A 26,728-nucleotide genomic window follows, 5' to 3' on the forward strand; every position below is an offset into this window, starting at 1 on the left:
TGAAAGGCTGGAGTGGCTACCGTGGCTCCGTGACATTTAAACAAGTCTGCTAATGCGGACTGGACAGAAACCCAGGAGGAACCGGCCCATCTGTGATGTTTCCTGCCCCAATTCCCCTGCTCGAGCGATGCTGGGGATGGATCCTCCATCCCGCCTGCGCGCCTTTGCTTCTGTCAGAGCCTTGTTCCAGCAGCAATTGGATGAGACTGGAGCTGCGCAGAGGGACCGGAGCTCGCGGCGCTTGCCTGGAACACTGACGTGCACAGAACAGGATCCAGGAATCAACCTGCACTGCTACTCCTACTCCCCAGCCAGTGCTCTGCTGTGGGTAACGATGCTTTCTCTAACGGACAATAATTTGCATTGCCACAAAGCCATGGACCTGTATCTTGGCCTGAGGTCACCCTCCCTATTCCTGACCATCATTTAGGCTCATCACTCATCTACCAGCAGCCAACACACCACCTCTGCATCCACCAGATCCTCTTTCATGTCTCTGTGTACAAAGACAGGGGTAAATACCCGCTTCCCTTTCGAAAGCTGAGCATCCTGCACCGATTCCAGTCAGAGAAGGACATGATGAGACCCTGCTCCCATCTGTGGGTGTTGTGCAGCCCAAGGCGGGGTGCACAACCAGCCAGGGCTGGCTCTCTGCAGGTTACTTACATGCATTGGGGGACCCGTTAGGGAGAGGCAGGTAGGATCCTGCTCGCCAAGACCGGGAGCGAAAGTTCTTCTTGCACTTGCCGCAGTCCTGCCCCGTGGTGTTGTGCTCACACTCGCACTGCAGGCTGCCCTCTTTGAAGGTGCACAGGTTAGCGTGGAGGTTGCATTTACACCTGGAGGAGGAAGACAGGGAAGAGCTGTCAGGTGTCACTGCTGCTCCTCTTTGCCCCCGGTGTAGTGCTGAAAATGTAGTGCTGAAGCCAGGCTGGTCACCCCCTTTCTGTTCCTTCTGCAGGACTTATCACTGAACTCAGCTGTTTTCCCCAGGTATGTGCTGGAGTTATGATGTCCAATTTCTTGCCCAAGGTGCATCTGCTGTCTCTAGTCCAAGATGAGAGATGCTTTCCTCCCACCATCCGACTGCAGTAGCACAGACTTTAATGGTAAGTCAATGTCTCCAACTGAGACTCCAGGAAGGAGTCACTCACATTTCAGGGCTGTTACAGAAATCTGGGTGATTACCCTTTTACTGGGAGGCAGTCTTGGACTTTAGATGGAGGAGCATGGCCAGCACCGGTGGGACTTGGCCCTTGCCCCTTGTGATAAAGTCAGCAGTGTTTCCTCCCGTGGTGTGAAGCTGCACAGCACAAACCCTTTTCCCCAGCCTGCTGTGACCAAAATAACACAGAGAGCAAGTCACCATCAGAATGCGCCTCATCAGAGAAGGCAACAACTAAAACCACTATTCAGCAATTTGCAAACATTAAGAAACTTTTAATGAGCAGTAGTGCAGTATGCAGGGAATAATTATCTCTGTGCACAATAATTCCTGTTGCTCACACTCCGGAGGTGACTTGCGCAGAGCACAGAGACTGAGCCCATAACTCACACGTGGCTCTGGTGACTCCTGGGCCCGAGCTCAGACCATCAGACAGAGACTTTGGGGACCAAAACATCTCATTTCATTCCAGACAGTCGATCCCTAGCCCAGCCCGATGCTTTGTGCGATAATTTACACTCTCAGAAGCAGAACCATTAGGAAAACAGTAACGCTGAGCCTTTTGTGCACGGGAGAAATCTGATGGGGCAACACTTTGTTTTACAGGGCTGAAGAGATGCAGAGCTGAGGGAATGAGCCACATGCAGAGAAGACACAGAAAACATGGCCTGCTGCTCCTTGTGCTCTATCTGCACTGGGATAAACAGCCTGGATTAGGCTGGGAGCTGGGAGCTGGTGCTGCGCATGCCCCCCAGCTCCTGGTGCCTCTCCCCCTCTCCCTTGGAGCCCCCAGAGAAGCTCCCCAGCCACCTGCCTGACCCACCAAGGCTGCCTTTGCTGTGCTCTCCTCACGCATGGCTGGATAAGCTGACCTCATGTATGATTTTTCCCCCCCCCTCCCCTCCCCGTCCTTAATTCTAGCAAACCCCGCTCAGAGGCTCAGCATAAGCTGGATGAACGATCTCTCTCCCCATCTTACAATCCTGCCCTGTCTCTGACCAAGCAGAGGAGGGAATTTTGCAGTTTCTAAAAGGGAGGAAGGAAGAAAACGTGTTCTAGGGGGCAGAGGCAGACACACTCAGCATGCTCCACTTGCAACTGTGTTTTAGTGAGAGCTGGAGATGCCGTGTCACGGCTGAAAGCATTAACAGCCTCCAAGCATTGGTGCTCTGGGAGCAAGTCACAAATCCAAGCATCCAGGGGGAGGAAGTGGCTTTGGCTGGTACCTACACAGGAGGGAGGCTGAATTTCAGATGCTCCGTGTCCCCTCTGCCTCTGGTGAGGAAGGATTTTGGCTGAGCTGTCCCAGCCCTGTGGCAGAGGTGATGCCCAGCCCCAGAGTGCTGCAGAGCCTGGCTCTGAATTATTCAGTGTCCACACAGCGTGGCCTCCTTCTCTCACTTCAGAACGAGCAGACGAGAGCAAAGCAGGCAAGAGAGTGGGTTAAAGCAGGTCAAAGCCTCACTGCTGCTGCTCTGGGCCCAGCCTGAACAGAGCAACAGCTTCTGGGAGCTGCAGCTCTCCTCTCTCCTCCCTCCTCCTGTGGTGGGAGCGAGGGGATGGGACCAGCTCCAGGGCACAGCATCACAATCCAGCTGAAGGCAAGTTTAAGAGCCCCAGGGGAGTGGGTACGAGGAATGCAGGGACTGTCATGCCCCTTGTTGTCCCTGAAGGTTGGGATGACGTGGAGGGTAGTGCTTGGCTCCAGTCCTTGACCCTGCAAGTCTCACAGTGGGAACAGCAGCCCTGGGGGGCCACCACCTGGTCTCTGAGGTGGCCTGGGAAAGCCTCAATAACCCCCTCCACACATAGCACATCGTTGCTCCTGGCATCCCCCACCAAGAGCCAAGCAGATGTTTTGAGGTGCTTCTGGCTCCAAGCTGCTGCAGTGCAGGAGGGCGAGACCTGTTAATTTGGCTGCAGCTACAAAACCTTCACCAAGCAGTGGGACCCAGACTTCTTGCTCTAGGGAAAACAAGAGCAGTCAGATGTGTCTGCTCATACACACACACTGCTCACTTGCTGCTGAGGTGGGCTGGGAGCTGAGCACCAGCTCCTGGGACAGCCCCAGCTGCCTCCTGCCCTGGCCAGTGGGATGGAGATGGGGTGGGTGCTCAAGGACGTCCCCCAGCCACTGCATGTAGGTGTGATGGAGCTCTGCTCTTCCCAGAGAAGATCCTCACTTCCTAATTGGTGTAAACAAGGAAAACTAAGTAAAGAGAAAGCAGAGGCAGACATTCACCTTGCCTGCCTGGGCCCAGGTCACTGATTTTTCTCACTTGCCCTTTGCCACCGTGCAGAAGTTTTTTTATCCAAAGGATCAATTTTACCAGGGAATTGCTTTCTGAATTTGACCTTTGAGGATCATCAATCTAAGCAGGGAACTGTAACCCCAGCAGGCTGACCCCTCAGCACAGCACTTTTCAGCCCAATCAATCAGGCTGCATTATTTAATGGCCAACAGCCGAGCACTGTTAGCCAGCCCTGATTGCCAGCCCTGTTTTGGGGAGAAGGTTTTTGCATCCCAGCCTTCCTGCTGCTTGGGCTCAGAGGCTCATCTTCAACCCCTTCTTCAGGCTTCTCTGCCTCCTTCTCTGGGCCTGCAGCCCAAGGACATGTGCTTGTTGATGGTCTGTGCACAGCCAAGACTCAGCTGGCAGAGACTGGAGTAAATGGCATTAGCCCAGTCCCCTGGGTGGGAGCTGCTAGTCCTGCCTGCCTCTGCCCGTCTTCCTCGGCGGCCAGCCACGGCAGGAAGGAGAGGATGAAGGGAAAGGTTAGGAGCTACTTAGCAGTGAGGCTTAAATAGCAGGCTCGGGGCAGACACCTGCGCCGTGTCCTGCAGCGATGGCCCCGCTCCAGCCCCGGGGCTGCTCCAGCAAAGTGCTGGTTGCAATATGGTCTCTCTGGCTCTGGAGGGCTGAAGAGCCAGGAGTGTTTCTCCTCCAGCTTGTGGGTCAAGGCACACACTGACAGTGCTGTTTCTCAGTGAGCATTCAGAGCCCATGGTGGGGAAGAGCCCGAGGAGAGCAGCCCCAGAGCACACCTGTGAGCAGCACCCATGGCCTGGGGACACCCATCCTGCACTGGGTAGCAGGTCACACAACTGCATTGTGCATTAAACAGAGACTGGCTCACACTGTTCCCAGCAAGGGAGGCTGGGGCACTGTGTGGCCCAGGACGTTACAGTTTGCACAATGGGGTATTTAGGAGCTTATTTTAGTGCAGTTGTTCAGCTGCTGCCTTTCCTCAGAGTGGTGCAGTGCGATCTGATGCTGCCAATGCCTCCACCAGGGAACATCACGGAGCTTGGAGCGCCAAGGAAAGTTTACAGGAAAGTGTCCTTCTTTTTTTTCTTTTCTTTTCTTTTTTTTTCCAGCCATAAAGAACAGTTTCCTGCATTTCTCCAAGTCAGCATCCTGGAGGTCACAGCAGTGAGCGGCTGGAGAGGTGTCTGGTGCCAAGCCCACGTGTGAGGGAAGGAGATGCCCATGCAGAGGAAGGGGGTGAGTGCAGAAGCCATGCTGGGATTGGGAAAACAGCCCCTTTCCCTGAGCTTTCATTAATAATGACTTTTGAAGTGATTTTAAAAAGTCCCCCCAGCCCTTTGTTTTCCTTCCAAGGATTCTTATGTGTTTTACAACCCCTCTTTTTGTCCATAACCCCACTTGCAGAGCAGGGAAATAAGGCAGAGAAAGGCAAAGAGCACCTCCTTATCCCTCTCCCTCCCCATGGGGTGCTGGCACCCCCCTTCAGGACTGATGCAGTGACCGCACTGCTGTGTGGGGTAGGGCTGGAGGAACCACTTGCTGGCTGGAGACCCAGAGAGCTATTCTGTCCCCTTGCACCTTCCACCGAGTTCCCATGGAGACAACACTGCCCTGAGCTCCTTAAAAAATCCTGGGACAGGACACGGAGCAGCAGAAGTCCACTACAGTGGGCTACCATCTCCTTTCCAAGTCTCCTTCCAGCCCAGCCTGCACATTCCTCTCCACCCTGTGCTCACCATGAGGATGTTGCCGTGTGTCCCCAGGGATTCTGTGGAGACTGGTCCCCTCCTGCTGGTTTCTGAGATGTTGGGCTCCTGCTTTTCACCCTTACCCGTGTGGCTTTGCCCCCCTGCTCCCTCTCTGCTCCCTGAGCTGGTGCTGGGGAGAGGCAGCGCTCAGAGAGCTGCTAATGACTGCCGGCCAAAGGAAGGCTTATCAGAGCTTCCCCTGAATTGTTTGCTCTCACTGTAATTGATGAGCCTTTAATGAGTCTCATGGGACGATGTGTTTGAAGGGAGCTCTTTCCTCTCCATCCCCAAGGAAAATGATGTTTCAACTGATCTCGGCTCTCGGGGAAACATGAATAACTCTTTTCCATCTCTCTATTGTCATCCCCAGCCGTTGCTCTCAGCACGCTCCAGCAGCTGCCTGGCCATCACTTACCCACTTTTACCTGCTCCTTTGCAACTGTTTTGGCAGCTCAGCAAAAGCAGGGAGCAAATCTTTTGGGCAAAGCATAACGGGTGCTGAGCTTGGATTGTTTCTGGCCCATCTGTGCGTGTGGAAACAGGTAAAAATAGCTTCTAATGGCTGGGCCATGGAAGAAGCGCAGTCCCTTTGTGGGGAGCAGTTATATGAGGATTTGTCTTGCTGGGAGATTGCTCTGGCAGAGGTTTGCTATTGCCAGGCCTGGAGCAGGGCTGAAAGGGCTGAAGAAGACAAAGGTGGCTCATTCATCCCAGGAGCAGGACTGGGAGCTTACTGGAGCCTGTGGTCCAGGGACTGAAGGGCAGGAAAAGCCATTTTAACATGTTTCTTTCAGCTTGAACCAGGGCGAGAGGCTTCTGGGTTTCACTGCTTTGTGCAGAGCCAAAAAAAATGAAAAAAAACACCCTGAGTTCGGTCAGAGGGACATGTGAGTGGGTTATTTTCCTTGTGGGTTTTTACTTTTGGTTGTGTGGCCGGGATGGAAGGAACCCTCCTCGTGCCCTTCAAAATGGTTTGAGGTTTGGGTTACAAAGATGAGACAATTTAAAAGATGCCAGAGTGGAGAGCACGCTAGCTGGCTGTTCCCATCCGAGAGGCTATTTATTTTAAATAAGTTGACACTCACCAGCTGTCAAGATCCTGCTGACTGGTGGAACATTATTTACATTCAAAGCTGTCTTAAAAAAGCAAACACGAAACCAAACTTCCCCATTAGGGGGTCGGGCAGCAGAAGGGAGGAAGGGTGAAGAGGACATCACACGGATATGTGAACATAAATATTTGCAGAGTAATGTGTATAAATGCTCTTGGTCTTTCTCCTGGAATGCAATAATGCCTGCAATTGAGTTCATTGGCCAAATTGAATTTGGGCTCCTGTAGAAGTCTCTTTATATTAAGTGCTTTAACATACATCACCTTCTCAGTCTATCGATGAAATCCTATTATCCGCTCAGGGCCGGACGCAACTCGGCAACAGAATCGGAGGGGAAATAAAAACCCTCACAAACCGAAGCCAGGAGCAGGTAACAGGACCTTGGGCATCCGTCTCTGGCTATTGACAAAGCGTCAGGAGCTCTGGGGGAAGGAGGAGCTCTCTGGGTTTCTCTCTAACTCCCTCCCTCCCTCTCGCTCTGCAAGTTTCCCCTCCGTTGTTCTGCGGTGGGAGCAGAAACCTTCGCAAGACTCGAGCAATCAGTTGCTCTGCATTAACTCAATTTAACTATCTGACCAAGAGCAAGATTTTGCTTGAACTCAAGCTAATTCCAGCCTGGAGGAGTGCCAGGGAAATTCAGCCATCCAGCTCCCAGGGGCTGCCCAGCGTGGAGGTGAGGACGGGCCGAGGAACACGGCGCACCATTGGCACAGACTTGGCCGTCCTTGACATGAGGATGCTGCTACCTCTTGGGACCTGAATTCTGTCTGCCAGGAGCTGCAGGGGAAGGAGCAGGGACAGGCACAGGCAGTGCTTGCCCTGGTTTTTGTGGCCTTCCCAAAGTTGCTGAGTGTGGGCGGCAGCTGGCCCAGGGCTGCAGGGGCACTGGGCAAGTTCTTGGGAGTTGTTTGGGTGAGCCTGTGGCTATTTTGGGGGTGATGCTCCAGCACTGTGGCTGGGACAGCTCAGCTGGGTAAGCCCATGCTCTCACAGATCACCCCAGGTCCTGCCTGTTCCCCTGTGGCAAAGTAGCAGCAGTGCAGGTCCCACCCTGCTCCCCAGGGAGAGATGCTCAACAGGGACATCGGCCATCACACAAAATCCAAGACCCTCAACAAGAGACTGTTCCATGGACCAAACCTGCTTCTTTTCTCCTTTCTAGAGACAGCTTTGCTGGAGAAGCCAAGATCAGCTGGAGGGTCTCCAACAACTTCAACAGAGCCAGAAGGAGGAATGTCCAAGCAGGGCAAAGCAGCCCACATGCTGCCAGGATGCACTTTGCTCTGGCACCCCTGGATTGAACTGAGGTACAACTGCAGGGGAAGTGCATTGAGCTGCTTCAATGTGCTGGCCAGGAGGGCAGAGCAGGAGACAGTGAGCAGGCCAAGCAGAAACTGCTTCACCTTTAACAGCAATGCAGCATCGAGCACAACTGACCAACATCTCAAAACTGACCATGAATGCAGAAAAATACATCCGTTGCATGTGGGTACCACTGACAATCAACCAGCTCCATTTATTGCAGGAGGTGCTTTTGGAGATGGCCTTGATCCTCCAGGTCTGGTGTCCCTGATCCTGGCTGTTGGAAGACTGTGCAAAGTTGGTCTGCTCCACTAGCACAAACTCTCCAAGTCACACTCCTGAAGAGGCACCAAGAGCACACAAGAGGAAAGAAGGAAAAGAAGGAGGGGAGCACAAAGGGCCTTTCCCTTCAATTCTTTTGTGTAACCAAAGCAGCAGCCAAGGAAACCATCAGAAAAGCAAGAAAAGAGGAAAGGAAATGCTGCTACAAAACTGGAAACCTCATCTTGTTGGTCCCTCTTGGGCCTGAGTGCAGCCTGAGAGGAGGCACTGTTCCATGGAGCTGCTCAGGGATGAGGAACACTCCCTCCTCCTGCCTTCCTCCAGGGACTGCTCATCACCAGCAGGCTGGACAGACAGACAGACAGTGCATGCATTGGGGCAGGGGAGGATAAAGGAGAGAAATCCTAATATAAATCAGCCTAAAATTGATTCGCTTCTGCTCAATGTGATTTCTCCTAACTGGATCCACATGTCCCGGCCATGGCACATTAACTTCAATTACAGCTTATTAATGTCTCCGTGATGGAGCTTGGCCTGCTGAGCACGGCGGTGACTGACGTTATGGAGGGGAAAAAATTACTCCAAAGAGACTCAGCGTGTAATGGAAAGAGAAGCAGCGGCTTTCATCGCGCCGGCCCCGGCAGCCGGGGAAAGCTCATTCACCCGTTCCTGAGGAGATGACTGAGCTTGTTGCTGCACCGAGGAGAAAATCAAGCAATGGACAGAGATCTGTGGGGAAAGTCTTCCCGCTTCCCTTCCCCACCCTGCCTGGCACACACACACACGGCACACAGGCCAAGGGCTCGCTCGCGTCTATTCCTGTCCTGACTCTTCTGCGTCTCCAGTTACTCCGCGGATCAATAGGGACAGGATGGTAGAAGAAAGGAAAAAAAAAAAGAAAAGAAAAAGATACCAAGAAGAAAGAGAGTAAAAATAAACTGTCAGCCATGAACGGAGCAATGGACCCGGCTGAGGCTGTGGGAGGAGGAGATGCAGAGGAGACCCTGAAGCACCAGCCCATTGCACCAGCTCCCAGGGAAGAAGCAGTGACCCCCTGGAGTCACCAGATCCTCTGTCAAACTCTGGACCACCCCAGTCCATCTGGCTTCTGGGAGAAGGCAGAGAATTCATTCCCCTTGTCACCGTGTCCTTTGCTCCATCTCTTTCTGCTTTTCCCTAAAGCTCTGGGAGACTGTGGTGAGGGGTCTTTTGTGGTGGGAGGCTGAGGTGTGAAGGAAGGGGTGGGCTTGGATGGGGGCCCAGGAGCACATGGAGTGAGGGGATCACAGAAACCTCTCTGAACCCACCTGCCAAGGCTGCAGCAGGAGAAACTGCCCCGGCTCATGGTCTGCTCTGAGGGCAAAGTGTTTTACTCTTCCCTTGACTGTGAACATCAACTAGAAACGAGCTGCCAAGTGTCTCATCACCCCGTGGGCACTGCCAGCTGCTGCCAAAATCCCGGTGCTGTGCAGGGACAGAGGCAATGCCATGCTCTGACAGCATACACTGCTCCTCCAATGCCACACACCATGGCTGGGCATGGCTCCTCCAGCCTCCCAGGGCTGCTCACACCTCTGCTCTGCAGGTGGAATTTTCTGGCTGCTTTTTACCTCTGAGCCCTCATTTTTTCATAATCATCTTCCCTCTTGATTCCATGCCCCCTGCAGTGGATCCCTAACACCACTCCAATTTTATCTACGAACTTTCCTTCTGTTCCTCAAACACAGTCGTTCCCACATGCTGGAAGTGGCAGTGTGTGTCCATCCCCATCCCTGCCTACCCTTCCTCCCCCCTTCCCTGCACAGGGCTCCTGTCAGGCTCACATTGATTTCTCCTCTCTTCCTCTCAATAACCCATCCCTTGTTGAGCCATACACAAGATTTAATTTGGTTTTAGTCCCTGCACTGTAACTGGCTTTGCTTACAGCTGGAATTAGATTGCTTTTCAGTGAGAAACCTGCTTGCTGGGACTGGAATAATCACAGGAGCAGAGTTAATTCACATGAGGCTTCTCCATCTTATACACCACTTATCCACAGTTCCTCAGCTGGTCACCTTTTCCTGTCCTGTGCCCACCGGGGCTGGAAGAGTCAGCACAGGACAGGCATCGACCTTTTCCCTGTCCAAGCTGTGTCCCCCTCTCCTGGGAACCATCCCAGCAAGCTGGGAGAGCTGGAGCAGTGCAAAGCTGGGTCTTGCTGCAGCTCAAGACTTGGGAGTTTGGGCTGAAAAAAAACAGATTTCATAGTTTTCTGTGTTCCCAGCCAAGGAAAAGCCCTGTCCTCCCAGAGGCCCTGCTGCATGAGAGGAGTGGGTCAGGCAGCTCGTGGTGAGTGGAGCCAAGAGGGAAGTGGAGGCGAGCGGGAGCCGCTGCTCTGCAGCAGCCGTGGGCAGCCGGCCACGCCGGCACAGAGCCAGTGCCAGGGGGAGGCTGCCAGGAACCAGCCAACAAACCCCAACCTGTCTCATCCTGGCCCCAGCTAAAAAGCAGCATTGCAGCTTCCACCGGGCGTTCACAGCCCGGCCCTCCCTTGCCAGCCCTGTCCTTGGGGTGCAGGTGGCTGTGGAATCTTGGATGTCTCAGAGAGGTTGTGACACGCCCCCCCCTCCCTCCCCACCCCAGCCATGGGTGTTTGAAAGGGTTTCCCTCCCCCCGCCCTAGTTCTTTTCGCAGAATTTTTTTGGATTTTAACCTCTTGAACCGATGGCTGCTACTATTAAATGGTGTTAAACTTGGCCGGTGAGCTCAAAAGCTGGTGAGGGATTGGGTGGGGGGGAAGGAGGGCAGCCAACAGCAAGGTGCTGGTTTGGGGAGAATCCTGTCAGCATGGCCTGAAATCCAAAGTACTGGAGCAACAAGTGCTGCCCAAGCCAGGCAGGGAAGGTAGAGGGAGGAGGAGGAGGATCACATTCACAGGACACCAAGAGTACTTTACCTCTTTGAAGCATGAAGTATCCTGCAGCTGCTGCAGGAGCAGCAACAAGTCCTTGGTTATCTGCAGTTATGTCAGTGCTTGGAAGCCAAAGGTCATTGCACAGGCACTGACATCAAACCTTTAGTCCTAATTTACCACCTTCTAGGCTGAAAACTCTGTGTCCCTGTTACAGAGTCTAACCAGCCTGGACAAGTTGATACACCAGCTCCAACCCTTCCTGCCAGATGCTCTGGTCAGTGTGGGCTTTGGCTGGGGTTTGATCCCTGTGGTTTTGCCACTGCTGTCAGTAACACCAAGTGTCCCTGTGGGCAACTGGGCCACCCGGGGAGGAGCAGGGCCACAAAAGAAGGAGCAGGGGACAGGACTGGCTGTCACTGGGGTGGAGGTGATGGCAAGGCACTTGCCCTTTTCCTTGCCTTTGCCTGCTTTTCTTCCCTTCCACCCTCCTTACTTTGCTATTTTGCTGCATCCTGAGCTGGTTTTGGACTGTGGATATTTAGTACACCTGGCAATGCTTCTTATGGGCAGCACATATCTACACAGAAGCACCTTGCACTGAAACCTGGGCTCTGCCACTCCTCTGCCCGTGTGCCTGAGCCTCTCAGGGCTTCTCCCTGAGCAATGCCAACGGTGGGCACCCCAACATGCCACCAGTCCAGCTGAGAGCCACAGCTGCTCGTCCCAGACAGGCGACCACACTGTGAGAAAGACCCTCACCGCTGCCTCCTGCCTACCCTGGTGGGTGGAAGGGGCTCTCCCATCCCTCACAGCAGCTTCCTTCCCCTTGGAGCCTGTTCAAAGCCAGCCTCAGTGGCACCTGCAAAACATTTCTACTTGCAAGTCTCAGTAGCAAACAGTTTGGAACTGATACAAACGGCTCCTCTGTCGCTGTGGTGATGCTTGTTAGCACGGGGTGGGTGATGGGGAGATTTCTCCCCTCTCGCCTGTAAGTCTCGCACAAGCTGGATGGGAAATCAGCCATCTCGGCACTTTTCCACCTTACTTTGCTTTTTCAGTTGATGTCATAACGTAACATATGGCACTATACAGAGAAATTAAAAACAAAACCCAGGAGAAACACCCCCCACCCACCTCCCCTGCCCCAGATCTGTCTGGGGGGTTTACCCTCACCCCAAACTTCCTCTGCTGGAGCCGAGGCTGCTCAGGGGGTGCTGGGCTGACTTGGGATGACCCATCCTGCTTGTACTGGCAGTGAGCTGGAGTTTAGTGGGATGAGCATCATTCCTCATCCCCCAGATGCATCAGCATCACCCCTGGGACTTCTGGCTGTGTTTGCACAGCTGGGGACAGGGTATTGGGAGGGAATTCAGACCCCGACTGTCCACCTAAGCCATGTCCCACTTTCCCCAGCACCGGCTGCAGGAGGACACAGCCCCTCTCTCAGACACAGCCTTGGAGGTGCCCCAGCCGTTCCCTGCAAGGACACATCTGTTTTATTTCCAGTGCTGCCCTGCCTGGGGAGAAGGGGTGTCAGAGGGAGAAACACTGTTTGCAGAAATGCTGATGGCTTAGTTTACCAGCAGTAACTTCTCATCCCTCAGAGAAGAGATGCCCAAAGAAATACAGCAGCCGTTACCTGCCGGTGACTTCAATGTTGGAGACGGCATAGAAGTACTTGTACAAGTTCTCCCTCTGCACGTAGGTGCCCCCCAGGGCGGGTCTCAGCAGCCTCATCCGCAGGTCAGTCACGGTAAAGAAGTCCTTGAGCCCTTTGGCGCTCTCCAGCCGGGTGTACAAGTTGTCCATGTTCTTGAGGTCGGGGCCAGCAAAGATGGCAAAGCGGTCCCTGACCTCGAACCGGACGGTCTTCTCTTTCTTGGAGCCCGCCCAGCGGGAATACTCCTCCGTGCAGAGGACCCTGTTGGCACTGGTGGTGGAGAGGTCTCGGACCCTCCGTGCTGGCATGCTGAAGGCCTCCATGCAGTCATCTGCGTAATACTGGTACGGGTGCCAAGTCCTCCCGTTGTCCAGCGACTTCTCCAGCATCATGATGGTGGGGCGCCCGTACTCGAAGGTGATCACGATGTCGTCCGTCAGCTCGATGCTCTTGTTCCAGGACAGGGTGATGTTGGCCAGCAGCGGCTCCGGGTACCGGCGCCACGTCACGCTCTGCCAGTACGTGGCCAGCCCCTCGTCCTCGCTGTCGAACATGAGTTTGGGCGGGTGGGCCAGGTCCGGGTTGGAGGCGTCGCACTCGTCGCTGCACAGGTACGGGTTCTCCTGGAACAACAACAACGGTCACCGGGGAAGAAGGCAAAGCCTGGGCATCGTGTGGGCACCGTCTGGGCATTGTGTGGGCATCACAGCCAAGCTCACACCGTTACCAGGCCCTGGATCTGGCTGCTTGTGTCAAACATTAACTGCTGGGCTGAACTGTAGAGTGCCACGGGCCTGGCCCTGGAGGAAGCTGTTTCTGAGAATGAATTTAAGGCAGAAAGATGTGGCTTTGCCTCCACTGTAAGAACGGCTGAGCTGTTTCCTTTGAAAGGCCCTCTGGGAAAGGGCTTTTCAATTTGGCACAGGGGCAATTTTCATAGAAAGTACCTTCCCTGAGATGGTCTCTGGGAAACTTCGGTTAAGCTTGGCCAATTTACAAGCCTACAGAAAGCTTTGCTCTGCCTTGGAAGAACTGCATGGCTAAAATCCCCCAAACACATCCCTGCCTCTCATGGCTCCTGATGCAAAAAATCCTGGGGACACACCATCCCCCCTGTACCACTGAGTATGGCTAGAGGAAAGAAAATAAATTTCTCCATCTCCAAGATGGGATAGGACTGAGGAGTAGCAGGGAGAGCAGAGATTTGTGCTCCCAGTGCCACAGTCCTCTCCTGCCTGCAGGGACCATGGAGGGAAGGATGGCTCATCCCATCCAGGTGAAAATGTCCATCACCTGCAGGCCTGGCAATGGGAGAAAAGGAACAGTCACCCCATTTTGCCCACAAATGACAGTGCATGGCCAAGCTGGAGTGTTTTGCAGGGACACATGTACACATCCATGTGCTGAGCTGCACCAGGACATAGTGTGAAGGTTGAAGCTTTGGACTTGGGCATCAGGGTTATTAGCTGTGCCAATGGGTTTATTCCTCATCCATATGTGTGTTAAAGCCCAACATTACTTGCCCTGCAGCTTCTGCCTCCAGGAGTGAGCAGGTGGGTCAGACCTTCCTTGGGGATAAGGCAGGTCTGTGTTACAGTGGGTACAAACCACAAATCAACTCTGCAACACAATGCAAATCTTTTTTGCATATGAAGCATCTCTTTGCTGTCACTTTACCTCCCTCTCAGACTCAAAATCCAAAGGGCTGGAGAGGGAGAGGCATTGGTACAACAGCAGGCTCTGCTGCAGTGGGACCCTTGTCAGGGAGGCAGAGGCACCTGGCAGAGGAGGAGGAGGTGATAAAGCAGCTGGAGCTGCTCAGAGCTTCTGGCTGGAGGTGAGGAGCCTGCTGGGGTGTGAGGTCTGTCCCTCCCAAGCACAGTGGATTTACAAGGTAAGACCGAGCCGGGTGCTGTGGTTTGGTTTGTGGGTGCCTTGTGTGTGGCTGGGCCATGGGAAGGTGCTGTTTGGGGGGATCAGTGTGTTCCCACCCATCTCTGGAGACCTCCTGCAGTGCTAGGGCTGTGGTGGGTGCAGGGAGCTCGTGTTGGTAGCTGGGGTCTCTGAAAAATGAGATGCAGGGCTGGGATCTCTGCAGGCTGGTTGTGTCCCTGGACTGGGAGAGCCCTGCTGCAGGCATGGGAAGAGGCTGCTCCTGTGTCACTGGCACTGGGGACTGACCCTGCACCGTGGCTTGCTTTGATCTGGGAAACTGCTGGAGTCTGAATGCTTGTGACCTGCTTTTAGGGTGCCCTGTGTATACCCCAGGCAAAGCAGAGGAGAGGAGCTGGCTTGTACAAATGGGGTGCAAAGGGGAGCTTTGGGGCTGTGCTTTGAATGTGGAAACCTCTGTGTAACACAAGGTGCTTTGGAAAATCTGTGCTTTGCCACTGCCAGCTGGGCAACCAAAGGTCTAGGGAACTACTCAGAGCTTCTCCATTCTGTGTCTGTAAAACGGGCCTTGGGTGCCTCCCCACAGCTCGGAGCCACGCGCTGAGCTTTGCAAAGAGAGCGGAGGCCACGGCACCCAGGAGCCCTGAAAAGCTCAGGAGGGCATAAATAATTCCGTGTTCAGAGCAGCGTGTGAGTAATGCACTGTAAATAAGGCAGGAGGCTGCTCCGTCGGCACGGGGGATAAAACAAAACAGCGAGGAACTGATCTGCACGTGAGCACCAGGATCGTCTGCAGGGGAGACAGCGACAGCCTTGGGGAGACAAGGGGACTCCTGTAAACACAGCACACGTTGTGTGTGTGTGTGCATGAGGCTGCCAGGGAAAGCAGATCAGAAAACAGGTCAACACTCAAACTGTTTTCAGCACTGTCTTGCTCTGACACGCACCTGCCTGATGGAAAAGCTGCGAGCGCTGTGCTGGGGTTTGTTCCTCCTGTTACAGCCTGAACTTGAGCAGTGTGTGGCTTTTGCCTCCTCTGTGTGTGCCAGGAGGAAGGGCTGGAACCAGGGCTGCTGAGCTCCAGTGTGGTGCCCACCCCGGAGCATGAAAGTTGATTCTGTGATTCTGGTACTGAATAGATGTGTTGGCTGATGTTTTAAAGGCAAGTGGCTGGATAGGTTTTATCATTGTTTTATTCGCAGCTGTGACAACTGAGCAAGGGAAATCAATGGAGTGCTCAGGCTTGCTTGGGTGGGGGAGGCTGAAGGGTGAGGGCACCTGCCCAGGTGCTCCCCACTATCCCCCCAAAGAGGGGGGGATGCCAGCTGGGGTGTGGTGGAACTCTGAGCCACGTTGGGGGGTCCTCTCCTGCCTCAACACGCTGTTCTGGAGTAGGGATTAAGAAACCCTGAGATAGTGACATATTTAATATGCTCTCCTGACTCGTCACGTTCAGAGGAATTGTTTACCTCTGCTAATGAGACACAGCTTCCTGCTGGGGGATGGAGCTGCCTCTCAGCGCAGCTTTACAGCAGTGGCTGATGGAAAAGGCAGAAAAATCCCCCTCAGCTGAAGTGCTGGGGGCTCTGTGAGTGTGTTTCCTGCGCTGAGGCAACATATTGTGTTGCAGTATGGTCCTACTGCCAATGTGGCCACACAGATGGCTTAATAGGGCAGTCCTGAAAAGACCATCCCTGAGGTCCTATTTCAGCACTTGTCTGAAGGAGGGTGCAGCAGTGCAATGTCTTAGTGGGCTCATGTGGAGAATTGGCTTGGGATGGCAGCAGAAAATTCCCTGATAAACCCGCCTTGCTGCTCAGAGTGGCTCTGTCTGAGAGGAGTCTGTGTCACAGAGCTGCCCTGGCTCTTGCTGTGCACCTTCCTTTCTCTGTGTGCAGCAGCCACTGGGGCTGCCAAAGCCCTTGAGCTGCTGTAAGATCAATCTCCACTGAATATTTGCCACATGAGCTGCCTCCAGCATGGCCACAGTGGCCACCTTCACCTCCAGGGCTATAATGCTCCTATCAAGGCTTTCTCTGGAGGCTTCCTTAAGCAGTGGCCAAATTGAACAAAGGAAGGACTCTGTGACCAAACCACAATAAGAAAACATTACCCAGACCAGCAAAGGGTGGCCAGGATGGGAGGTGGGACAGATTTCCCACGAGCAGTGGGGGAAGCAACCGAGTCTGACAAGCGTGATCCCTCTCCCAGTGTTCCGTCTGGAGGGACAGGGCTGGCCAGGCATGTCCCTGGCAGGGGATCTGGCGGGTCAGGAGCAGGGAGAAGCGAAGCCAAAACTCTGCCTGTCTGCCATATGCTTTGTCCCAGAGATGAGGGACTGGAGGTGCACGATCCCTGATGGCTCCCGTACATCCCAACCTGTGAGTGTGCCCAGCCCAGCAGGCAGCAACCCCAAAGATGCCTTTAACCACCCTCACGTTTTGCAGAGCCACATGGCTCGAGGGCTGCATGGTTGTCAGAGGGCAAACGCAAAAATAACCTCTAAGTGACAGTGCTGGAAGGTGGGGGAGAGCCTCAAAAGCCACCGAGTGAGTCACATCACTACAGCTTCCTCTGCTAAAATGAAGTGTTCCTTTTTGGGTTTAGGTTTATTGAATTGTCCTTCCTCTGCGGGATGCTCAATGCCTTTTCTGCCGGGGGGTGGTGGTTTGAAGTGAGCCAGGAGGGCAGGGGGGAGCGGAAACAGATGGCCATACTTTGGCTGCTCCCTTGGTCCTGGTAAGATCAGATATAGCACTATTGAAACAATTCCAGGTATTATTTTTGAATCTGGTTTCCTCCCCCAAGCCGTGTGTCCTCCAAAGAATCTGTCCAAAGTCTCATGATATTTAAGTCTTCAATCTAAAAGTCAGGATGCATTAGCCAGGCAAACTTGGTCTCAGTGAGCTTAAAATAAATCAGTTCACTTTGAGTCTCACGCTATTAAATCAGTCGTGAGCGTCCTCACGACAACTAGACATTGGAGGTTTCAGGCTCTCCAGCTCTTCTGGTTGTGCATTTCTTCAGGGTGCAACAAAGAGTGCTGCAGCCTTGCTTAGCCCCAGCTCAGCCCAAAGGGACAAATCTCTAGGGGACAAACTGCAAGAGCCTTGTTGAGGACATGTTGTCCTAAATAAATGGCATCATAACAAGATTGTGCCTCCACGAGGAAATCACAGAGTGGTTTGGGTTGGAGGGGACTTTTAAAGGTAATTTATTCCAAATAGGCAAAGACATCTTCAACTAGATCAGGCTGCTCAAAGCCCCATCCAACCTGACCTTGAATGTTTCCATGGATGGGACATCCATAATGTCTTTGAGCAACCTGTGCCAGTGTTTTACCACACTCACTGTAAAAGCTTTCTTCCTTATAACTGGTCAAATCTAACCTTTTTGCATTTAAAACCATTATCCCTTGTCCTATCACTACAATTCCTGATAAAGAGTCCCTCCCCATCTTTCCTGTGGGCCCCTTTAGACACTGGAAAGGACTCAAAGTCCTCCTTAGCAGGGCTGCTCTCAATCCCTTCATCCCCCAGCCTGGACTGATACCAGGAGTTGCCCTCACTCAGATGCAGGACCTTGTGCTTGGCTTTGTTGAACCTCATGAGGTCCCAATGGACCCACTCCTCGAGCTGGAAACGTGTCCCAGTCCTGGTGATTGCAGACCCAGCCCTTGGTTTTGCCTCCTCTTGGTTCCTGGAGTCTGTGCTGGGCAAAAATGCTGCAAAAGGGACTTTCTGAAGGTGGCAGCGGAGACTTGCTCCTTGAGGAGGATTTCTTAAGAAACAAGATCTTGGTTCTGACAAAGCACAATGACAGGAATCCAGGATGCTGCAGCAAAGCTGCTCCCCACCTTGCTGAAAAGGGAGGGAATGGGGGAAAACAAGCACAGTAAAAGGCCTCGGTTTTACAAAGCCCAGCTGGTTTTTAGGGCTCTTAATGAGCCCAAAAGTTTTTTTGCCTTCCCCCCCCCAGCAGATAATGCCATTTTTAAGCCTCACAGCATAAAATTATGTATTTTTGTAGGTGAAATTGCTTGATTAATCATTAAGCTGTTGAATATTTTAAACAAACTAGACATCTGCTGTGAATGGTGAAAGCTGCACAGAAATAAGACTGCAGCTTTTAGATCTCCGTGCCAAAGGGAAGCTGGAAAGCAATTGCAACCACTAGCTGCACAGTGAAGAAAAATAAGAATAATAACAATAATATTAAAGGGGAAATCAAAAACAAGAACCAAGATTTGAGCATGGAAAAATAAGTAGATGATGTAGGAGCTTGTACTGCTCAGCCAGGGATGCTCATCACAGCTCTCACACTTGGTGTGATGTGTTCAACAGTGTCTTAGTCCAGGGAACCCCTTCGGACTTCTTTTGCTTTTTGGGGTCTCTTCTGCTTATTGTTTAAGCCAAGGCCTCTGCTAAAACCCAGAGCACCCTGGGATCACTTGTTTTTAATTTTAGTCTCCTAATAAGAGTACTGACAAGGTCTCATCAACTTGGACTAGTCTTGGAAAACAAATTTTTTTTATTTTTCTTAATTGGGGGGGGAATCCTTGGCTTTTTATAGGAAGATTTTTATCGAAGGGGGAAAAATTTAAATATGTTTATTTGGCACAAAGACCTAAGGTGTTGTGTGGGTTTCTCTTGGGTCCTTTTTTCTGTAGTGGTTTTTTTTTTTTCAACTGTGAACTGGCTCTCAAACCCAACCAGAGACCTGGGGTGTCTCCAGGCTCTCCTGCAAGTGCTGATGATGGTTGGGACTGGGGGCTGTTTGATAGCCCCCTTCATAGCCTGAAGAGCCATGTCTGGCTCCCTTGACATGAGGAGAAGCAGGAGATGGCACAGGAACCTCCTTCCCTCCTCGGGAGTGCTTATGGCTGAGGAAACCTTGGTCTGGAACTCCATCTCCACCCAGGAGGGGACAATTCCCCTTCCATAGCACCCGCCCTACCCAGCTGTGATGCTTAAGGAGCTCTTGGGTGCATCCCAAGGCCCTTCTGGCTCCCTCAGGGCACCTCTGATGCTGCCTTTGAGTTTCTGCTCAAAGCTCAGCTGATGAGGTTCACAAAGTCCCCGCGTTGCCTCGCGCTGCAACTAAGCCCTGAAGTTGGTATCAAATTTCCTCCAAATCCTGCAAAACAACCATATCAGCAAAATCTTCACGTGCACCTGATCCCTCCTGCCCTGATAACATCCCTGCCGTGGAGCGGTGCCACCGTGGGTGTCCTGCAGCCTCCCCTTCCCTGAACAACCTGTCGCGGGAGGACGGATGGCCATGGGAGATGGGTGTCCCCAGCCCCAATCCCTGCCTCTCCTACGGGTGTTTGGGAACACACTGCCCCTCACAATACCTTATTTTCCCCCCTCCCTTTCCCCATCCAGCAGCAAATTGGATCCATTTGCTCCACAGGCTGCAGGGTGGAGCTGGAACAACCGTCCTGACACATTTGCTTTCCTGCTTTACACTCGGCTGAGTTCCCCCACTTCATGCTGGGATTGAGCTGTGAGGCTTCACTTCCCTTCCATCCCCTGTTTTCCTGACTCTGCCAAGGCTTCACAGGGATCTCTGTCCCCATCCTGGCTGGGCTGTAGGTTTGCTCTGGTGTCTGTGAGCACCGGAAAATCACCCACCGAGTGGGGAAGATGCTGTCCCTGATCCAGCTCCCCACAGACACCAAGTTAAACCTATTTTCTGCAACACAAATTTTTGACAAGGGTCACACTGAGCAATGCGTGTTTTGGGAAGCTTTCTTGGTTTTTTCTTCCAATAATTGCTCCAGGACGTGATGTTCTTTCCCAAACAGAATTGCATTTACCCGGGAGAAAACACAGGCTCACCCTAATGTCACTTCAGGGTGTTTTCACTCTTGCTGCTCCTGATCTGAGGGTTCAACTGCTCTGTCTGGATTTATGAAAAGACAAGGTGATTTTATGATCAAAAATAACATTTGTGAGTAATTAAGTCTCATGCTTCAGGGCATAAACCATAACCTGCCAGTGGCCGGGATGGGACTCCCAGAGAACTGGAAATACTCTCTGACAATTAATTTTCACTCTATTCATGGGCTGGGAGGGATCAGAGGGGTGAAACAGCCGTAATTAATTTACAGCGATTATTTCCAACAGCTGGCAAGTGGCATAACTCACTGCAGAGAGGGCTGGGAGCTCAGAGAGAGATGAGGAGGAATATGAGGCCCCTCTTGTGCCAAACACCCCACACTGGCCCTTCCCTGTGGGCCCAGGTGAAGGTCTGTGCCCTCCCTGCTCAATGCTCCAAGGAATATGGGAGGGCACTGGGAGCTGCCTGGCCAGGGTCCACTTCTCTTGCACTAATTCTCCCGTCCTCTGGTGCCCAAGTGGGCTTTACCTGCAACTTGGCAGTGACCTGAACCTGGAAAACATCTCGGGAACAGCTTTGCCTGTGCTTTTTTGGGATGTCTGTCAGTGTACAGGGAGGGGTCCCTGTTGGGCTCAGCAGCACAGCATTGGACTGTGGAGATACTGGGAATGCTCTGAATGGAAAAATGTGCCTTTTGGAAACAAAATCTTAATAGCTTTCTTCAAGATGCTTTTTTCTTCTTTTTGTTTTTTTTTTTTCTAAAAACCACTTTGGTCAGCTCTATACATTTTAGATAACCAGGAGCTGCCTCACATGGTAGAAAATACAGTTTTCTCCAAGGGCTGCTTGTGTGGCTGCAGCCTGGGAGCCACTCAGGAATGCTCCCCTGTCGTGGTTTGAGACATGAGGACATCCCCTCATCCACATATTCCCCAGGCATCGCTCTCCTTTTCCTGGTGTGCCTCCAAAGGGGTGTTTTTAAGTGGCATGTGTGGGTAGGCAGGTTCTGGCAAGGCACCCAGGGGTTATTTCACAGCTTCACCTCTGTAGGGGAAGGGCAGCTCCAGCTGGGAGGCAGTGGGTGCTGGGGCAAGGAGCATTTTTGGGATGGGATGGGAAGCTCAGGGTGGGCTGGTGGGGTGGTTTGCTCGCTTGTGTGTCCTTCCCTTGCCGCCTCCCTCCCCCAGCCATCTGCAAGGGGCTCTTATTAAGGCAGAGACAGCAAAAGGGGAGAAAACCATCCTCGCTAACAAGCTGTTTGCTGTTTATGAGCAGGTAAAGGCAGAGCTGGAATGAATTATTAATAGGGTGGAAATGGGGTCCCTCCACAGATCTGCTGCTAATTCTGGCTCAGCTGAATGTCACTCCCTCCATCTCCTCCCCGGCCGTGGTTTGGGGGGATTGATTGCTCCTCCACTTCCTTCCCCTTCCTCCCGGATCGGAGGTTGTCCAAGCCCAAGGTCACCCCTTGCACGGGCGTTAGGACAGGCTTTGGCTGTGTGAGGGATTTGGGAGCGTGTGACTCAGCAGAACCGGCCCCGCGCGCGGCTCCGGCCGAGACACCGGGACACACACAGACACATTTTGCTTTTTGCCTCTTGCCTTTGGCCTGAAGCAGATCCTCACTCACCGAGCAGCACCGCTCGTTCCAGGCTCTCGGGCTCCCTTGGGCCCGTCTCTCCGCCAGAGAAGAGATTCAAGCCCTACTCGTGGCTGCTCTTCCCCTTCCCCCCTCCAGCCTGCTCTGAATTCGAGAAGCATCTCGTTCGTATTTCATCCTGGCTCAGGGCTGTGCCCTTCTCTGCACCAGCCCTGGGGAAACATCACTGTGCCAGACAGGGTGGGGTGGTGGCAGTTCAATGGCCTGTCTCCAGGTGGGGAAATTGAGGCAGGGAGGGATTTCAGGAGCAGGTCTGGGTTTCATCAGGAGCATTGAGGGTTCCACCTTTCTGAGGACTGGACTCCCCCAGGCATCTGCAGCTGGGCAAAGTAGTGGCTTCTTCACCCAGTGTTGATCTGAGGGTCGAGACAAACCACAAGGGTCAAGGAAATCTCTGCTCTCACCCCACACAGTCTCTGAAACTCTCCCGTGGTCTGTTAGTACTCCATGGAAAGGGTCTGAACTGCTCTTTGCACTGTAAATGACACAACCTTGGCAGGAGGCTGACATCCAGGCAGGAAGCCTTCTCTCCACAAAAGGAGGATCCAGAGGGAGATGCTCCTTGTCACGCACAAGGGCTGATCCAAGTCACCTGTCCACCCTCACAGCGCAGCCGGCACTGCCCGTGCACCGACACAAATCCCCTCACGCCCACTCTGGCTCAGCCAGAGACAGAAAATCTGGCTACACGATGAAATGTAACCTCCAGACTGAAATCAGCCCAGTCCATGGGTGACCTCTCCAAGAAGGGCCCCAAGCATGATGTTTGCAGAGTGACATCGGGGCAGCACTCCCATTCCCAAAGCCGGGATGGCCTGGCACCAGTTCAGCTGCTGCTGCTGGATCTGCTGCCCAGCACCTCGTCCCGTGGGACGTGTGTGCAGCTCACTGGGGGCGGCACAAGGGTTAACGCCGCCCGGAAAATTCCACTCCTAAGCAGATAATCTCATCTGTGCCGGGGATCCACACACATCACCCGCAGCAGCCCGGCTTCCCATGGAATCATTTTTGAGCAGCTCTTTCTTTGTGAACTGCTAATCCCCCGGTGAGCTGCTCTAACCCCATCCCTCCTGGCGCCCTGGGCTCACCTCCACCCCCACCTCCCCGCCGGGGCTGCACCCCTGTGGCCACCCCGTTTTGCAGGGGGGATTGCAGGGTGACCCAGAGCCCGGGATCAGAGGCTGATGAACCAGACACCCCTCAGCCGGCAGCCGCGGGCACGTGTTCAAAAACCCGGGCGTTTAATCCCATTGACTGCTTTTTAGCTTGTCTCCAAACTCAGACTTTCTGTACCCAAGAGTTGCAAGCTTTGGTCTGCCCAGGGCGCTTCCCTGAAGCTTGTTTACAAATTAAGCTGCTTGGATCCTGCCCTATCCCTTCTTTGCCAGATTATTAAGCCCTTGCATCTTGCTACAGAGATGTATTTGTGTCCGCAGACCCTACCAGCAGGAGCACAGCAGCAGCGACCTGTGTGCTGGGCTGCGAGTGCATTATTGATTCAGGACTAAGAAAATGCTTAGGAAGTAGGAAAAGTGTCCTGCTCTCTAAAAGCTTGTGCGCCTTGTAAGCTCAATACATGCAGCCTTTGCAGAGAGGCTCGCTACGCCGCTATTAATAATTTATTCTGCAAGAGAGGCCCTGATAGTTTGAATGGGGGAGGGCAGGACGTGGAGGTGGGAAGGGGAGGGAATGGAGGCTCTGCTGTGCTCCTCAAATGGAGGTGCATTTTTGAAGCCTTTCTGGGGGGAGCACAGTTGGGTAGTGGGTACCCCTGCACCCACCCCGGCCTCTGATCAGGGCTCCTGTGTCTGCTGCATTGAGCGTTCTGACTTCGCTGTTGTAGCAAAGTATTTGGCTGCTTTATGTTCTACTTCAGGGGAACAATTCAGCAGGTGCCTGTTGGAGGTTGGGACTGAGCTGTGGTCAGCTCAAAATGTGTCTTGGCTGTCCCTGAGGGCAGGACAGCAATTTTTTCCTTTGAGAGGGCTCCCCAAACCCCCTGAATGGCAGCACTGTGGAGCTGAAGCAGCTGACTCAGCCAGCAGATGGGGAGTTACAAACCCTTTAGCTGGGATTAGAACCAGCTGAATCTGTGCTAGTTGTCCCTTTGTGATATTCCCCCTGAAAGGGGCGTGGAGGTGTCCAGGCAGGACTGGTCACAGTGGTGGCAGCAGCATCCACGTGGAGCTCAGCACTGAGGGAGCAGAGATCCATTGCTTGTGCTGGAGTGTGCAGCAAAACGGGTGGTGGTTCTGGGATGTGGGTGTGTGGGCACTGGAACCCCCCGGCCCTGCCCATGGATGGACCCTGCTGTCCTCTCCAGCCCCCACCACTGCTCTAACACACACTGGTGTTTGCCTTCCATGTGACTTGGTGGGGGCTGGAGTTGTGGCACCGTGTGTGGAACTGCTCACGGAGCGGAGTGGAGGGGGGGCTGCTGCCTGAGTGGCTCCTGCAGGAATGTGAGCAAATGGGAGAGGTGGGAGCCAGCTGGGATGAGACCCAACCTGGTGGCTCTGCATCGCTGGGTGGCTGCACCCACTGAGCCCCTGGACAAGCAGCCCCCTCCAGTCCCCTCTTGCAGATGGAGCCTGCTCAGGGATGGCTGAGAAATGGAGAAATCCACCCTGGAGCCAAAAGGCACAGGTTTCCCTAAGCCTGCCCACGTGGAGCACAGACCAGATGTGCAGAGGCACCAGTGCCAAAGGCTGGAGCAAGCACGGGTCAGGGCAGTGGAGCAGGGTGGGAGCAGGGTCAGCACTGCAACATGTCCCCTCTGTGGGTGCTGGTGACCCTGCCTGAAAGATGGGGGGACGTGTGGGAACCTCATGGGACACGTCTGAGGCTGCAGAGGATGGCTCGTCTGCCTGGGGTGAAGGCTGGAAGTCCAAACTGCTGTTTGTCAGGGCTTTGAAGGCATAACCTTCTCCCCAAAGACACCTCCAGAATGGTCACCCAGCAGTGCTGTGTGATTTGGGGAGGAAAAAGCCTCTTTGGTGCTTTCCAGCACAGAAACCTGCGTTCTGTGTGGAACTGCCCAAGTGACACCAGGGCACGTTCAGCAGCACAGCTGAGTGCCCAGGGAGCTGGGCAACTTCAAGAGGGTGGCAGCAGTGGTGCTCACCCCATCTTGGTGGAGAACAGCCCATGTGCATAACAACTCTGGCAAATCACAACTCTGGCAAGTCCCTGCTGAGGGCATCGGGATTGTTCGCGTGGGGCAACGGGCAGGGTGGTGGGGCTGGGTCAGCCAATGCCCCACGTCCCAAAAACCTGAGCATAAAAAGGTGACTTGGGGTCTGAAAGTAAGGTTAGAACTGGACTTTCACTTAGGGAAACCAGAGCATGATAGGAGAGCACTCCTTCCCACTCTGGCAGGATTTTCTCTAGAGAGGATTCCTTTTCAAGTTTAACGGAAAATCATATCTATGCTATAGAACACAATATAGATTTTAGAATCAATAAATAGGAAGGATTGCCTTGAACAGCTCTGGCTTCAAAAGTTGCTTATGGAAAACTGTGGTACCTGGAGTTGGTGTATGATATAAGGGCTGCTGTGAGAGCTGCTCTTCCAGCTCTGGCCACACTCCTCAGCAAGTCTTCTGAGTTTGTTCTCTTCTGCTTTTCCCATCTGGACACTGTTCCCTTTGAAGAGTAAAGCTTTTCTTAAAGTAGTTGATTCTTCCTCATCTCCTTCAAGGTGGGGGGAAACTTTCTGCTCACTGTACCAATTAAATCTACTTGACAGTTTCATTTTTATCGCCGCGTCTTTTCCATCAGCAAGTGGAAATGATCCTTGCTAGGGGAGCAGCATCCCACTTTACAACAAGATGAATCCCGAACTGAGCATTTAAGGAAATTGTTACAGACTGTGAGGGAAAATCCCGTGTGCTCAGCACTCTTTAATTTAAAGCTGAATTGTATCCTTTCATTTTTCTGTGAAGCTTTTGCTTTTGTACCACCCAGATCCTGCCGCACTCCGGAGTAGCCTCGGTGGTAGGAGAGCAGCAGTGTGTAATTTGCTGAGCTGCTAATAATGTACAACCCAAGGGTCTGGCCCCAAGGGCAAGGAGCCACTGATCCTGACTTCAAACAGTGTCCTCTGCAGCAACCCTGATGCTGAGAAGTGATTAAGGGTGGCAAGAGAACCAAAAGGCTCCAGCTCTCTCTCCCACGCTCGAAAGCAATGCCACGATGGGGTGCAAGGCATGGATTAGGGAAACCTGCATCCGGATGGAAATGGCAGCAGTTGCCTTTTCCAGCCTCTCCCCAAAGGAAAGGGGAGCATTTTCCAGGTGTTAATTTAATGTACTGCAGGGTTCAGAGGGAAGGGGGGCTGTTAGCACTTTGCAGATGTGAAAAGAAAGATGTGTCTTTCCGTCCCCACAACCCTGCCCGAGATGTCGTGGGTCATTTGACAGCACAGAGTGAGTTTCTTGTGCTGCTGAATTTTGGTATAAAGGCAAAGTAGTGATCGTCCCCAGTGCCATGTAGGTCCCACAATGAAGGGCAAAGGGGAGCTCCAACTCCCAGCCCGCTGCTATGGCCGAGGATGGGTTTGCAACCAGTAGTGGTAGTGCTGATTTATTCAAGGAGGAGGCAGAACATCCGCTTTTCTTGGAAAGGATTTTCCATTTGACTTGTATACGGGCTCTGCTTAGCCCAAAGGATGTCCTTGAACCCTGGGGCAGTCAAAAGGCTGAGGATACCTCGTGCTTTGCTCCCTGGTTCAGTCTGAAACAAGGTGCAGGGGGCAGCACAGGCACCTCCAGTGGGCTGGGGAAGGGCTGTGCGTCTCTGCTCAAGGCACCAGAAAGTCCAGAGAATCCATTCTTTGATCACTAGATCATGCTGCATCTTGAAAAATGCTTCTGGAAGAGTACTTCTGAAGCAACTCCT

General features: G+C 53.1%; 1 protein-coding gene and 1 long non-coding RNA gene across 2 annotated transcripts in view; one reads left to right on the plus strand and one right to left on the minus strand.

The window, feature by feature from the left end:
- NTNG2 (netrin G2) overlaps positions 1–26,728 on the minus strand; it is a 48,306-nt gene that overhangs the window by 13,300 nt on the left and 8,278 nt on the right. Inside the window, 2 exon segments of the mRNA XM_064676845.1 lie at positions 667–839; positions 12,412–13,055. Coding sequence (XP_064532915.1) covers positions 667–839; positions 12,412–13,055 — 817 coding nt within the window.
- Positions 836–10,609, plus strand: LOC135425029 (uncharacterized). The gene is made up of 3 exons (XR_010435452.1): positions 836–1,109; positions 1,772–4,671; positions 7,458–10,609. It is a non-coding gene; the product is annotated as an uncharacterized LOC135425029 (long non-coding RNA).

Source organism: Pseudopipra pipra, chromosome 20 (genome assembly GCF_036250125.1).
Source record: "Pseudopipra pipra isolate bDixPip1 chromosome 20, bDixPip1.hap1, whole genome shotgun sequence".
NCBI lineage: Eukaryota > Metazoa > Chordata > Aves > Passeriformes > Pipridae > Pseudopipra > Pseudopipra pipra.